This window comes from Anolis sagrei, chromosome 4 (genome assembly GCF_037176765.1).
Source record: "Anolis sagrei isolate rAnoSag1 chromosome 4, rAnoSag1.mat, whole genome shotgun sequence".
Lineage (NCBI taxonomy): Eukaryota > Metazoa > Chordata > Lepidosauria > Squamata > Dactyloidae > Anolis > Anolis sagrei.
In genome coordinates this window covers 236,662,571-236,677,953 of record NC_090024.1, presented here as the reverse complement: position 1 = coordinate 236,677,953, position 15,383 = coordinate 236,662,571, and the positions used below count along the sequence as shown (strand labels likewise).

The following is a 15,383-nucleotide window of genomic DNA, read 5'->3' as shown; positions in this document are numbered from 1 at the left end:
TGTTTTCCTGTATGGCAGAGGATTAAACTGGATGGCCCTTTTGGTTTCTAACTCTATGACTTGAGGCAGAGATTCAAAACTTTGCAACCAAACAGTTTAAATAATAGAAGGAAGAGGGAACGATACCATGTTACTAGGACCGTCCCACACATACTGCCACTTTCTGGCAATTTTAATCAGCTGTGTCCTTTTGGAAGGTGGGGAATATATGTTCAGAGTTTCCATCCTTATGTCTGTCCACTTTTCTACCCGCTAGGTGCCCTGTTCCTGGCTGTGTTGGGCTCGGACACATCAGTGGTAAATATGCCTCCCATCGCAGTGCCTCAGGGTGTCCCCTCGCAGCCCGGAGACAGAAAGAAGGGTCTCTCAATGGCTCCTCCTTTTCGTGGAAGTCACTCAAGAATGAGGGCCCAACCTGCCCAACCCCAGGTTGTGATGGCTCAGGTCATGCAAATGGAAGTTTCCTCACCCACAGAAGGTAAGCATTGTGCATGCAGTATTAAGCAGAACATGGCAGTGAGATTGCTGTTGAAAGCCTTCTTGATTCTCTAACAAACTTATCAGATTCTATATTTCTTCCTGATTATACCATACCTATGGAACATCTGGAAAAGTTGCTTTTTCATATTGCAAATTCCAACCATCACACTGTTGACACAGTTTCCCTATCTTCTGGCAGCTTTCCAGCCACAAGAAGGGCTGTTGCAACTTCCTGTTGGTATGGGGAAAGCATTTCAGACCATTAAGTAGTAGGTAGTAGGCTTGGTTGATTTTAAAAAATGGTTCAAAACTCATTTTGGATGTAGAGGACGCTGGTGATTCAATTCTAAAGTCAATACCGATTTTCTAAGAAAAAAAATTCAAAATTTTCAATACTTCTGAGATTTCCGAATCCTTTCGTTAATGGCTTGAAAGTATTATTTCCTCTTTCATGGGTGGTCTTTACTTTGAAAGTAGTTGTTTTACTCCAGATGTGGGGAAAACCAACTAGAGGAAATACCTTCCTTCTCTTGTTTACAACTAGCTTCTCTGGCTTTAAAACTGGCTTCTCTGGCTTGAACTGAGGCCAGGAAATTCCATCCTTCTCTGGTTTAAAACTGGATTCTCTGGCTTGAGCTGAGGCTAGGAAATTCCTTCCTTCTCTGGTTTAAAACTGGCTTCTCTGGCTTGAACTGAGATCAGGAAATTCTATCCTTCTCTGGTTTAAAACTGGATTCTCTGGCTTGATCAAAGGTCAGGGACAAGAAGCAGGGAAAAGCTAAATCATTTCCGACTCCCTTGCTGAGTCGTAACAAAAATGGTGGAAAAAGCTTCAGAAAGGCAAAGGGACTTCCAGTTTTTAAGAAGCTTTGATATAGCTTCAAAAACATAATTTTAACTAAATTATTATGAACTAAGAGTTAGCCGAGCAACTCTATCCATGCCTAGTGGGTAGACTAGGATAGGGAAGAGAAACAAGATATGGTCATAGACGGAATGCAAGTATAGTCAGCTCCTTTTGCTTCCCAAAGGAGGAAGATCTGAATTGCCTTTCCCTTCCTTCTTCTCCCTACTAGTAAGGAAAAATAGGAGCTGTTCCTGTCAGGGTCTGGAGTTGAAGTTTGGGAATGGAGTACAAGTGCAATAGAATAGCCCTCTTCCTCCACATCCAAAGAGGGATACCTGCATGAATGCCACTAATACTTCCTTGTTTGGTAATTCACTGTGTAGGAAGCAGTAAATAGAACATGTTATCTCAGTTCACAGTCTGAAAGTAGAATAGAATAGAATAGCTGTATTGTCATTGTACATTGTACAAGGAAATTAAATGCTTTTCCCCAACACTCATCATTAAAACAACATACTCATCCTTCTAGACTCCAACCACCATCACACAGCCACCAGTACTATATCAATTTGAAGGAAACCAATTACAGAGCTGGGTTTGAAGAAAAATTAGAATCATAGAGTTGTTCGTGGGCCATAAAATCCAAAGCACTGCTTACTGCAGGATCCCCAACTAAAGAATACCCAAGCAAGTAGCTGTCCAGCCTCAACAGTAAAACCCTCTTATCCCAGCTTCACTTATCCCCACCCTCCAAAAAATGTGTGCTTGTTTAGGTCTTCCAGTGATATTCACTGTTATGTTTCCAATGCAAGTATAGTCAACATATAGGGCTTGATTGCACTGCTAAGCAAACCACTAATGGAAAAGAAGATTTGGACATCTGGAGAAGGCCCAAGAGGTACAAGCTTCAAGATTCCAACAAAGCTCCTAGCTGTTACCTCTGAGTTGTCTGGCATAGGAATCCAGCAAGATTATGGCCCGAATCTCTTCTAAATCACCTACGCTAAGCTCCTTCTTATTGTGGATGTTTTAATGATATGGAGAGTGAGTTAATTAGCTGCTTCCTTCAAAAGTGTAAACACAGCTGGTGTGACTCCAAGGACAGAGAAAGATCATTGGCTTCTAATTTCCGAATGCTGGAAATTCACCCTTTTTCCAATTTAGATAAAATGTTCTAAGAACCACATTCAGTCTCGGCAATATAGAAACTGGTGAGAGGTTAATATTTGTGTTGACTCTTAATCGCATTGTGGATAGTGAAGATTGAGAAGATTTTCTGGGTGACACAGATAATACATGATGGTTTGACTTTGTATCCTGTTGAGCAGACATGGGTAAACTTTGGCCCTCTGGGTGTTTTGGACTTCAACTCCCACAATTCCTAACAGCGGAGAGCTTGATTGGACAGTATACCACCAGCATATACAACCAGTATACCACCAGCTTATTTGAAATGTATTGTGCTAGGGACCAAATGTGCATCAACTCTTCATGGACAAGTTGGTGTTGCATGTTGTTGTTGTATTCCATCAAATCCAAAGGCACTGCAAACACATTCAACCAGAGAAGTCAGCCATAGCATAGCACTTGATGGACCAACCTGGACACAGCATATTATTTGAGAACACAGAAAGGTTGAACCACTCTAACAACCACCATGTCAGACTACCAAGAAGCCACTGAAATCCACATGCATTTGGATAATTTCAACAGAAAGGAAGAAACCATGAAAATGAACAAAATGTGGCTAACAGCATTAAAAAACTCTAAAAACAGGGGAATTCCAGACATGGAACAATCAGGGCCAGCTAACACCTCCCAACAAAGGATTCCCCCAGGCAGGAATCAACCTGGTCTTAAAGCTGCAAGGCTTTGCAATGCTAATCAAGGTGATGAATTGCAACATTCACATTTGCCTCCAACAGACAGGAGTTCTTTCTCCTATCCTAGACCTTCAACAGATATATAAACCTCCCTTGTCTAGTTTCCAATATACCTCACAACCTCTGAGGATGCCTGCCATAGATGTGGGTGAAACATCAGGAGAGAATGCTTCTAGAACATGGTCATTCAGTCTGGAAAACTCATAGCAACCCAGTGATTCTGGCCATGAAAGCTTTCGACAACACAATAATAATAACAATAACAACAGGCAAAGTTATTTATTGATTTATTTATTTCAGGCACTTCTACCCCGCCCTTCTCAACCCCCAAGGGGGGACTCAGGGTGGCTTACAACTGGCACAATTCAATGCCAACAATTCAACAGATAAAATACATAACAATAACCACAATAGTTAAAACATTCAATTAATACAATAACAACTAAAAAGCCAATCTAGTGGCCAACATTCACCGAGTTCTAAAATCCGTAAGTCCATTCAGCATTATCATAGTCCTTTCCAAATTCTGGTCGTCATTACCTTGTCAGTCTGCCAGATTACCCAAAGGCCTGGTCCCATATCCATGTTTTCAGCTTCCTTCTGAAGGAGAGGAGGGATGTTGATGACCTAATTTCCCCAGGGAGTGAGTTCCACAGGCAAGGGGCCACCACTGAGAAGGCCCTGTCCCTCATCCCTACCAGCCTCACTCGTGATAGAGGTGGGGCCGAGAGCAGGGCCTCCCCAGAAGATCTTAAACTCCAATGTGGGATATAGAAGGAGATACGTTCGCACAGGTACGCTGGGCCGGAGCCGTATAGGGTTTTATAGGTCAAAACCAGCACTTTGAATTGTGCTCGGAACTGGATTGGCAGCCAGTGGAGCTGACACAACAGAGGGGTGGTATGTTCCCTGTATGACGCTCCGGTGATTAATCTAGCTGCCGCCCATTGGACTAACTGAAGTTTCCGAACAGTTTTCAAAGGCAACCCCACGCAGAGCGCATTGCAGTAATCTATTTGTTCTAAAGGGAATAGAAAAATAGCAAATACAAGTGTTCTAAGTGTCAATGGTTTTCAGTTTTCTCTCTCTGGAATGCTAGATATTTAAAGAAGGAATGTTTCATTGGGGGGGGGGGCAGAATTGATATAGGGAGAGCAAGGTTCGTATTTCCCTCGCCCCCAGTAGCTACACCATTGGGAAGTTGGACAAGTTATCTGAACAGTAGAACAGGCTATCTTCCCAATATAGCAGTTTTCAGGATTAAGATCACTTCAGGTTTATGGGACATAAAATATGCACTTTGATTAAAATCTGCATTTTATAGCTGAATCTTTTATGGAGCAACCTACAAGGGAATTTCTTTCTTTCAGATGAGTGTCATTTCTGTTTTTGAACTATTCAAACACAAGCTTGTCTGAATGACGGCAAATTCCTGATGGATGTATAAAAAAACACTGCTTAGAGAATCCACTGAAAAAGCTGCCTCGGGGAAACGATTTTACAATGATCATAAAATAGATGTTTTCTTTTTGTCATTTTCTCCCTCTTAGAACAAATGGAGGAAACAATAATAAAAAAGCAGAAATTAGAGAAATAGTGGCTTTTTATTCTTCTTCCGGGAAAGGAAAACACACTTTTCACTTGGTTTTCAAAACTTATGCAAACATTTCAAGTCAAAAAAAGTGGGACAAATTTCAAAAACAATTCTTTTTCCAGATTTGCCAGTTTCAGTTTCCGGATCAAAAGAAGTTGCTGTGGCAGTGCAGAACCTCCAGAAAAGTACATTGACACATACAAACAAACAAAAACACATAATAGAAAAATATAATTCACCTCTAATCCAAACTATATTCTTTTTTCATATGACCACTGCTACTTGGAAATAATCATTAATGTTACTTTTCTTGCTTTACTTTGGCGATCCCTCATAGTCTGAGAATGTTGGTCCTTCAAGTCTAGTGTCTTGATGGTGGGTTCATAGGTGGCTGTGGAGCCCTATTCTTGACCTGCATGTTCTCCAACAGTGAGGACATCAGTTTCCAGACAAAAGGCGGTCCTGGCCACGGCTGGCTTGATGCGCCTTCTTCTTGGCATGTTTCTCCCTTTCACCCTCCATTTGTGCCTCTTCGAATTCTGCAACACTGCTGGTCACAACTGACCTCCAGTTAGAGCGCTCAAGGGCCAGGGCTTCCCAGTTCTCGATGTCTATGCCACAGTTTTTAAGGCTGGTTTTGAGCCCATCTTTAAATCTCTTTTTCTGTCCACCAACATTATGTTTCCCATTCTTGAGTTGGGAGTATAGTAACTGCTTTGGGAGACAGTGATCGGGGATCTGGACAACGTGGTCAAGTCCAGCAGAATTGATGGCGTAGAAGCATCGCTTCAGTGCTGGCGGTCTTTGCTTCTTCCAGCATGCTGACATTTGTCTGCCTGTCCTCCCAAGAGATTTGTAGGATTTTTCAGAGGCAATGATGGAATAATACCAGGAGTTGAGTGTGACGTGTGTACACAGTCCACATTTCTCAGGCATATAGCAGGGTTGGGAGGACAATAGCTTTATAAACCGGCACCTTAGTCTCCCTACAGATGTTCCAGTCCTCAAACACTCATTAATGTAGTCTTGTTCCATCAAAGATCCTGTAAAGAACATCGCAAGATCACATCCATCTCCTATTGACAGCCATCTAGTCTCAGCTACACAATAATGACACTGTGGCGAAGTCTCATTCCAGAATTGATTCTAGGAGTTTTTATGATGCATTACAACTTCCACCAAGATTACAGTGTTTTTCACCTTGGGGGATGTTCCAGAGTTTGCATCATGGTCAATCCAGGGTCAGTGTAAACGGGGCCTGAGAATCAAAAGAGGGCAAGTGAGTCAGGCCAATGAGGACAAAGTCAATGTATGAACTGACATTCTTTTTTTCAAGTAATGTTGAACTTCATATTGCAAGGAATGGCTGTACACTGCTGCTTAAGAGGTGGCATGTAATTTCCGTACTGATTTTATTGTTTGGTTTGAATGATGCAGAATTTCTGACCAAATCCTTTTTTTTTTTTTTTTTTTTTTTTTTTGGTCCTTTAGCCTTTCAGGGTGTCCAAGAGCTACTTTTGCTGGAAAAAAGGGAAAAATCTCAGGGGATGAAATTCTCAACACTAAATTCAAGACCAGCGATGGTAAGTAAATGACATTTATCACCAGGCTAAGTTGTACAATCTTGGTGCAAAATAATTTTATAAATTCACATCCCAGTTGGATTTGGGATCCCGCTTCTAAAGAGCCGAAGACTTCTGGGTGCAGGAGATCAACTTCCTAAATTTGAGATGATCCTTATGTATCCCAATTGTTCATCCCATTCCACAGAAACCTATCAACCTATCAACCAGGGGAGCTGGTGTGGGAGGCAGGGAATTACACATGCCAACAGCAGGAACAAACAACCTGTGCATTCCCACACCATAAATTGTATTAATAGACAATCCATTTGGAATTTTATTTTGTTGCTGTGTGCCATCAAGTCACTTCCGACTTATAGGACCCCTAAATAAACCTATCACAGAGTTTTCTTGGCAAGATTTCTTCAGTGGAGGGTTACTTTTGCTTTCCTCTGAGTCCAAGAAGGTGTGACTTATCCAAAGTCATCCAATGGATTTCCATGACTGAGCAGGGATCCGAACCCTAGGCTTCAGAGTACTAATCCAATGCTCACACAATTACACCATAGTGGTTCTCACATTAAATTAGTCCTTCTTAATTTGTGCTTTAAGAATGCTCTAATATCCAATATTTCTTGTCCATTGATGATCTCCCATAACCCTGAATATACTGTTTAAGTTCTCAATGCATCATTTAAAATATTCGAACAAATCAGACATTGTAACAAATGCACATTCCTGCACATATAGCTGGCATAGCTTTGAAATACTAGAAATGTACCAATGCACTACCATTATAGTAGTTTAAAATATCCCCTGCTTTCCTGTCATGTGTGATTTATAGAATATTTCAGTGTGGAAGACCCATCATTTCTCAGCCATGACCATGCAACAGCAATGTAAATATTTGACTAAGGATTCGTCATTTCCACTCATTTTTTCCCCATTGTGGGGAGAAAGTGAATGTTTCCATTGAGTTGTTGCCTTTAATTCTTACAGTTCTAGAAAACGATGAAGAGATTAAGCAGTTAAACAAAGAAATTAGTGAGCTGAATGAATCCAACACTGAGATGGAAGCAGCAATGGTGAAGCTGCAGTCACAGGTATGTGCATTCATATCCATTTTCCTCCTTAGTCATCCTATGCTTGTATGTTAATGTTAGACCAACAGAGGTCAATGGAATGTCCCCAAAGCTTTTAAGAAACTTATTTATTTGTTGGTCAGAATGCAATAGATCATCCAGGGTCTCCTGGCAGTAGCCTTTCCTTGTAATAGTGGAAGTAGATATATTAAAGATCTTGGTGACAGCAAGTGTGGGAAAAGTGTGGCTCTTTGGGTATGTGAGGAAATGTTTGTATACCCTTGGCTATGATCCTGGATGGTTCAGCATATCAGAGGAATTCTGCATACAGAACTATGTTACTATTTATTACCACTCTCAGACCAACTACATAACTGATGAAGTCTCCCATACACAAACATTCATGGCTGGAGGAGGCCAGGTATCTAATATCACAGATATCTATATACAGAGAAAAAACAAATGTTGTTTACTGCTGTAAACATGGATTCTAAATTGTTCTAAAGTATGTAAACATCAGTTTAATGTGACTAAACAATCGAAATGACATAAATCACATAATAGTAGCAGAGTTAAAGACCAAAGATAAATGCTGTTGTAAATTCTCAGTCCCATGGGAGGTTTCTAGTCCAGTCAAAGCTCCATGGTTTTCTCCTCTGCTATATCTTGAATTCAAATAGTAAATATTCAACTAAAATGTTCTTGAAGAAGCAAAACAAAGATGACAAGGGTCCCCAGGTTGTTTTAAAACTTGTTTCGGAAAGCTTTCCCTTCATCAGGTTTCTGTGCTGTCTTCACCAAAAGTGTAACTTTTTCAATAAATTCCTGTGTAGATGTTAACAGAACATAATAGATATGCTAAGAAAAGCACCCAATTGCAGTTAATACTAATGAGAATGGTCAACAATAAACAGATTGCAAAATACAAGGTTGTATGCACATAGTTACTTACTTCGCTGTTACATGGATTTGATTTTACTGTCAGGCTTTCAATAGTAAGCACATCATATTGAGGATGGAAGACATATAAAGTGAAGGCTGATTACAGAAAACAGCTGAAGTCAAGTTTATCATTAAGTCCAAAGGGGAACACAGTATGCACAGTATGCAATTTAAAGATCCAGAATGCCTCCCTTTGTTAAAGGTATCTCTTCATGTCTATATGGGGCTTCATATACATCTTTTCTAAAACACAAAATTTAAAGCTAGAGAACATGTGTGCATTTTCCACATGTTCTCTAGCTGTGAATATAAGGTGGAGTGTGAATATAAGGTGGACTCAGTGGCTTAATTTTTTATATGAGAGCAATGTTCAAAAATTCTAGTTTTTAAAGCTCTTGTGGTCATTCCAACATACAAAAGGTCACATGGGCATTGGATGACATATATAACCTTGTCTGTTGTACAAGTAGTGAAACTATTTAGTGGTATTGTAATTCTCAATGTAGTTTAGTTTTGAGTGACTGACAGCAGTATTCACAATGTCCACAATTTATGTGTCCTCTGAGGTTACGTTGGCTATTAGTAATTGGCATGTTACTACTATTATGGCATGCTATCTACTATTATGTGATTTATGTCGTTTTGATGGACGAGGCCAGGGTCAATAACAGAAGCATCTGACTTCATGTTTGATCCCTCTGATCAAACATGAAGAAATGACATAGTTTTCTGGAGTCTGCAATTCTGGAGGTCTCAACAACTGATGTAACTATTTTTTTAATCTGGCTATGAAGGCATAGCCTGATATTTCTCTCATTTACCCCCTCTTGGCTCTCCTCCAAGCACAAATGGCCATGAGTGGGGAGTTTTGCTAAGTTTAGAGAGAGAAAAGAAATGCCACCCTCTGCAGCAACCAAAAGTATATGTAAATAGGCAAAGAGGTCATGTATGTGTATCTATACCACCATTGGTTTTAGCCAACTATAGGGGAAGGAGATTTGTAAAATGGTGGTTCGAGAGAGGATCCCCACTGTGTTCTTGAAACTTTGGCATATTCAGATCATTTCCATTCTAACCCACACTATTCCTACCTGCAGATCTCAAGCATGGAGAAGAACCTCAAGAACATTGAGGAGGAGAACAAGATCATTGAGGAGCAGAACGAAGCCCTCTTCCTTGAGCTCTCAGGGCTGAGCCAGACTCTTATCCAAAGTCTTGCCAATATCCGCCTTCCACACATGGTGAGCAGCTCTATTGCATGAACTTAGTCTTTATCCGTGTGACAAAGAACCCATTTCAGACAGCATTACTGAGGAGGGAAGACTTTGCATATTACACAGAAGGGGAGGAGAAATATTAAAGCCATCCATTCCTTTTACTTTTTATAAAATTAAGTATTGTGGAAAATAACATCTATGTAATACTACAATAGTAATAACTTTATTCTTATATCCTGCCACCATCTACCCGAAGGGACTCAGGGCGGCTTACATGTAAGTTAGAAACATCAAAATCTGTTTTGGTCTTGAGGTGTTTCACTCGGCACCATTCTCACTGGAAACTTATGCACTGCAGAATTAATGCAGCTTGACATCAACTAAACTGCCATGGTTCAGTACTATGGAACCTGTGAGTTATAGTTTTGCAGTATATAATATAACATTATTCTTGTACCCCACCACCAATCTCCCCAAAGGGACGCGAGGCAGCTTACACATGGTGCAAGGTGCCTAAAAACAGAACATAAAATGAAAACAATTTTAAAATAAAATTAAATAAAACATATAGGAATATAAATAACAACTAACAATCAGTGAAAAACAGTGCTCATTACCAATGGGGCCAGGCTGTAAACCAGGGGTCCTCAAACTTTTTAAACATAGGGCCAGGTCACAGTCCCTCAAACTGTTGGAGGGCCAGATTATCATTTGAAAAAAAAAACATGAATTCCTGCACATATCTTATTTGTTGTGCAAAAACACTTAAAAACAATACAATAATTAAAATGAATTTTAACAAATATAAACTTATTAGTATTTCAATGGGAAGTGTGGGCCTGCTTTTGGCTGATGAAATAGGGTTGTTGTTGTTGTTGTTGTTGTTGTTGTTGTGTGCTTTCAGGTCATTTCAGACTTAGGTTGACACTGAGCGAGGGCTGCGTAAATTACTTTGGAGGGCCATATCTGGCTCCCGAGCCTTAGTTTGAGGACCCCTGTTGTAAACAATTGAACTGGGAATGGGATAAGTGCAAATCTTTAACAATGGAAAGAGGGCATGAGATAAAGTGCTAGGCTGCATAACAATTGCCTAGGTCAAACAGGGATTAGGCATTCTCAAAAACTAGCTTAAACAGTCAGGTCTTGAGGCCCCTACAGAAGGAGGACAATGTTGCGGATTGTCTAATTTCCCTGGAGAGGGCATTCCAGAGCTGGGGGGCCACCACCGAGAAGTCCTTCTCCCTCGTCCCCACCAACCACGCTTGTGCCAATAGATCTGCTTTAGTAGGGGCGTTGTGTGCTCCCTATGACCAACTTCAGTTAGGAGCTTGGCTACCGGTCTTTGCACCAGTATAGTTTTGCTCCCAAACCAATCCAAACCCAACTCCTGACATGAAGAAAGGGAGGGACACAAAATGAGACCACATGCCAGCCAATTTTCCCTTACCCCTGATCTAAACGCTATTTAAAAAAATCAGAATTCTACCTACTGAGTGGCACCTAAGCCTTCCATCATATTTCTGGAGACTAGATTATCATTCTCCCTTTGCTATCATTGTGCACTAATCTCTTTTGTGTTTTTTGTTGGTGCAGCACACCTCATGGCCTAAGTAGGTGAGAAAATAATAAAAGGACCTTTATCAAGAATCCATGTGGCCTTTTGAAAGTTAAGACAGCATGAGTGCAGATAGGACAGGATTGGATTTTAGCATCAAAAAGATATTTCAGATCCTATTATAACTCATGGAGCTTCCGTTTTGTTCCGAATAGCTGTCAGCTGAACAATCTCAACCATGAAGAGAGTATATTATATTTAACATAACAAGGTCTAGCAGGGCCCAGCATGCAGCCACAGTATTGCTGTGGAATTAGGGGTGGTGAGACTGCTGCACTGAAAATAGAACAGCTGAAAGAAGATATTAATTACCTCCTTTCTGTTGTTGAGAAGTTAATTGAGTTCTATGGCACATTATCACCAGTTAAACACATTAAGCCTGTATTGTGAAACAACACAGCCAGACAGACAATAATGAAGCATAGAAACTAGCAGCTTGATCCAAAAAAAAGTCTTGCTTCAAAATACAATTATTTTGAACTCGGTCCCATTCACTTCACTGAAACGTATGTCCTAATAAGTAACACAATAGTGAATTTATAATTATTGATGCTAAAATATCTCTTGCATTTGTTTATGTGTCCATGTGCCATGTATTAATATTTCTTAAAGTATCAGAGAATTCAGAAGAAAAGGAATCAAAGGTGCATTCCAGCTCATGGTGGCGTCAAATTTGCATGGGCGGTCAATTTAAAATAAAGTTGATTTAACCTTAGAAATTGCCCTTGGAAGGGGTCCACCACAATGTTTCATACTTACAACATATTAATTAATAACTCTTAAACATGAAACATTAGGGCAGAACTAGCCTGTGTTAAACTATTTCTAAATGCTTGAGATCAAGGTAAACCTGGTGGTCAATCTACTTCACTTGACCAGACACATATATTTATTTATTTTATTTACAGTATTTGTATACCGCTTTTCTCACCCCGAGGGGGACTCAAAGTGGTTTACACATAAGTAATGGCAAAAATTCAATGCCAGTACAAACAATTACAATTATACACTACAATTAGACATAAATCAAATTAAAAATACATCCATGAGCAATAAAACAATCATTAAAACAATAGAACAGTCTCGTCTGTCGAATCACCGTTCCAGTCATTGTCTTTCAGAAATGCTGCATACATTTACTTCTATTGCCTGTAGGCCTGGTCCTAAAACCATGATTTTAATTTTTTTTCTAAAAGCCAGGTCTTCCTCTGAGGCTGAGAGTGTATGACTTGCCCAAAGACACCAAGTGAGTTTCCATGGCCAAATGGAGACTCAAACTCTGAATTCCTCAATGTATACATGAGTATGTGAAATAGATCTCACCTGAACCGAGCCCTGAATTGAGTGCAGGCATTTCTATTTGTGCCTCTGAGTCTATTTAGGATTCACGTGGGTTGTTTTGCTTATTGTTTCCTTCTTTTCCTTTGTTTTCTTTTGCACCCAGGAGCCAATCAGTGAGCAGAACTTTGATGCATATGTCAACACCCTTACCGACATGTACACAAACCAAGAGTGCTACCAGAATCCTGAAAACAAGGACCTGCTGGAAAGTATTAAACAGGCCATTAAAGGAATTCAGGTCTAAGTCCAGAGAAACAACAGAAAAGTGGGAAGAAAACCAGAAGAAAAAAGGGGGAAGGTAAAAAAAAATAGAAATACAAATTACTGGAAGAATATAGAGGACCTTCACTCTGCATTTTCAGGTTTACAAGTGACAAAACTTGTCGAATGAATGAATCAACGGACCAAACCGTAACCAAGAGGCCATTCACAAACAGAACTGAACTCAAGATGTTTTTGTTTACTTGGTGGCATCCCTTTGGCCAGTGGCAGGGGCTTTCTTACAACGTTTTGTCCTGTTCCGCAAGATAGCTGTTCAAAGTGGGGCTTGGATGCATATGAGAATCAAGGATCTTCACCAGCCGATAGGCACAAAGAAGGCTCCACGGTAGAATTAGTCCAAGGTTTAATGCATTCGAGGTGTTCATCTGTAATACAACAGACTCCACAACGCTATGTTGCCCCTGGTTGTGTCCTCAGATAACACATGCATTATGCGACTTGTATTGTTCATGTGAAGCTGGAGCTGCAGACTATGTGTCCATCTCGGCCTGGACGGGGATTCTTACTCCATCAAGGATTCTGATACTTACTGGACATAAAAACTCTTACAAGTATTATAGAGTAGCATTATTTTTTATTTTCCAAAAGAGCAGCTCTGGATCTCCAGTGGAAAGCGCAATGGAAAAAAATAATTACAAAAGGTTCTCAGGGAAGCTTTTTTTGGAGTTTGCAACTACAGTATTCCTTTGTCCGTCTTTGAAAAAAAAATGATAATAGCTATTAATGAACAGACCAACATTGGAACATTTTGTATGGAAGAATTCTAAGTGTGTCATGGTCCAGTGTACATGAGTTTTGGAAAGTCCTTTTGCTGACTGTTCTGGTTCTGTTCGTCGTTGTGGTCATCGTTGAGTAGCCGCAAAGCCTGGCAAGGCGTCATTGCGCGAGACACATTTAAAGTGTGATTAGGAACAAAAAGGTGTCTAGGAAGGGCCGTTTGCTCTTCACTATGGACCTTTGGCTGATACATACATGGTTTTGGGTTCTCAGCTTTCTTTTCTACGTTTTCGTTAACGTTTCACAAAACTGAGTGATCATCATTCTACAAAAGGAACAGTTGGGTATAGATCTTCCAAAGAACCACTTGCTTTTAGTTTCGGTTGTTTGTATGTATGTTTTGTTAACCCTTCGGTATATGTAGTCCGCTGTGCACTTAAAGAACCACAGTGAAGTGAATGTCTCTTTAAAAAGAATTTCTTCAGCACCACCTTCACCCACAAACGCATTGGCTGGATTTGCAAAAGGAGGTAAGAGGGACAAGAGGATGATATAAATATTGATTCCGCCTCTGGGTCAACAAATGGTTCTAGGAAACCACTTCTAAATTGGAAGAAAATCAACTATTTTGAAGCTTGTCACTACCATGTTGAGGACATACGTCTAACACTGAGTTAAGGGAAATGGTGGGTGGCAGTGATAGCTAGTGGTGCCCATCTCAAATGGATGGTGAATCCAATGTGATTGATAATTTGAACATTACAGGAGGTACTCCAGGCACTGGACTTTTTTTTGGGAATGAGTTCAGGACCTTGGATTGCTCCTTGTAGTAAAACCTGGGACCCATGAATGCTGCAGAATTACAGGCAGTCCTCAAGTTACAAACAAGATAAGAGTCTGTAGGTTTATCCTTAAGCTGAATTTGTTTGGAAGTCGGAACAGGTATGTTTTTAAAAATAACAGCAACATTTTTTTAGTATGTTGTTGAAGGCTTTCATGGTCAGAATCATTGAGTTGCTGTTAGTTTTCTGGGCTGTTTGGCCATGTACCAGAAGCATTCTCTCCTGACGTTTCATCCACATCTATGACAGACATTCTCAGCGATTGTGAGGTTTGTTAGAAACTAGGCAAATGGGGTTATATATCTGTCGAATGTCCAGGGTGGGAGAAAGAACTCTTGTCTGCTTGAGGCAGGTATGAATGTTGGAATTGACCTCCTTAGATTAGCATTGAATAGCCTTGTAGCTTCAAAGCCTGGCTGCTTCCTCCCTGGGGGAATCCTTTGTCAGGAGGTGTTAGCTGGCCCTGATTGTCTCTTGTCTGGAATTCCCCTGCTTTTTGAGTGTTGTTCTTTATTTACTGTCCCGATTTTAGAGTTTTTGTAATACTGGTAGCCAGATTTTGTTCATTTTCATGGTTTCCTCCTTTCTGTTGAAATTGTCCACATGTTTATGGATTGCAGTGGCTTCTCTGTGTATTCTGACATGGTGGTTGTGAGAATGGTCCAGCATTTCTGTGTTCGCAAATAATATGCTGTGCCCAGGTTGGTTCATCAATTTTTGGGGTTTTTTTTTAAAAAAAAAAGCTTTGGATAGCAAGGGGAAGAGCTAACACCCCTGTAATGTTTGTTTTGTGCCTATGTCCCAGTTCAGCAGATTTCACCTCACTTTCTGTCCCTGTGATAATTGGATTTTGAGAAATTTGGCTTGTTGTGGAAACAAGAATTGGTGCTAAAGCTTCAGCGGAGACACCTTTCCCCTATGATAGCTCTTTTAGGAGTGAATTTCCCTTCAGAAGAGTAGATTTCTCTCACTTCCCGTT

At 40.3% G+C, this 15,383-nt stretch overlaps 1 protein-coding gene across 6 annotated transcripts in view; it reads left to right on the top strand.

The window, feature by feature from the left end:
• The window catches only part of MYT1 (myelin transcription factor 1), a 182,024-nt gene extending 168,003 nt beyond the window's left edge, over positions 1-14,021 (top strand). For all 6 annotated transcript variants that reach the window (XM_067468242.1, XM_067468240.1, XM_067468239.1 and 3 more), the window contains 5 exons: positions 257-478; positions 6,296-6,387; positions 7,366-7,469; positions 9,488-9,631; positions 12,667-14,021. In XM_067468242.1, coding sequence (XP_067324343.1) covers positions 257-478; positions 6,296-6,387; positions 7,366-7,469; positions 9,488-9,631; positions 12,667-12,807 — 703 coding nt within the window. In that variant the 3' untranslated portion in view covers positions 12,808-14,021. The remainder of the gene's footprint in view (positions 1-256; positions 479-6,295; positions 6,388-7,365; positions 7,470-9,487; positions 9,632-12,666) is intronic.
• The last annotated feature ends 1,362 nt before the right edge of the window (positions 14,022-15,383 follow it).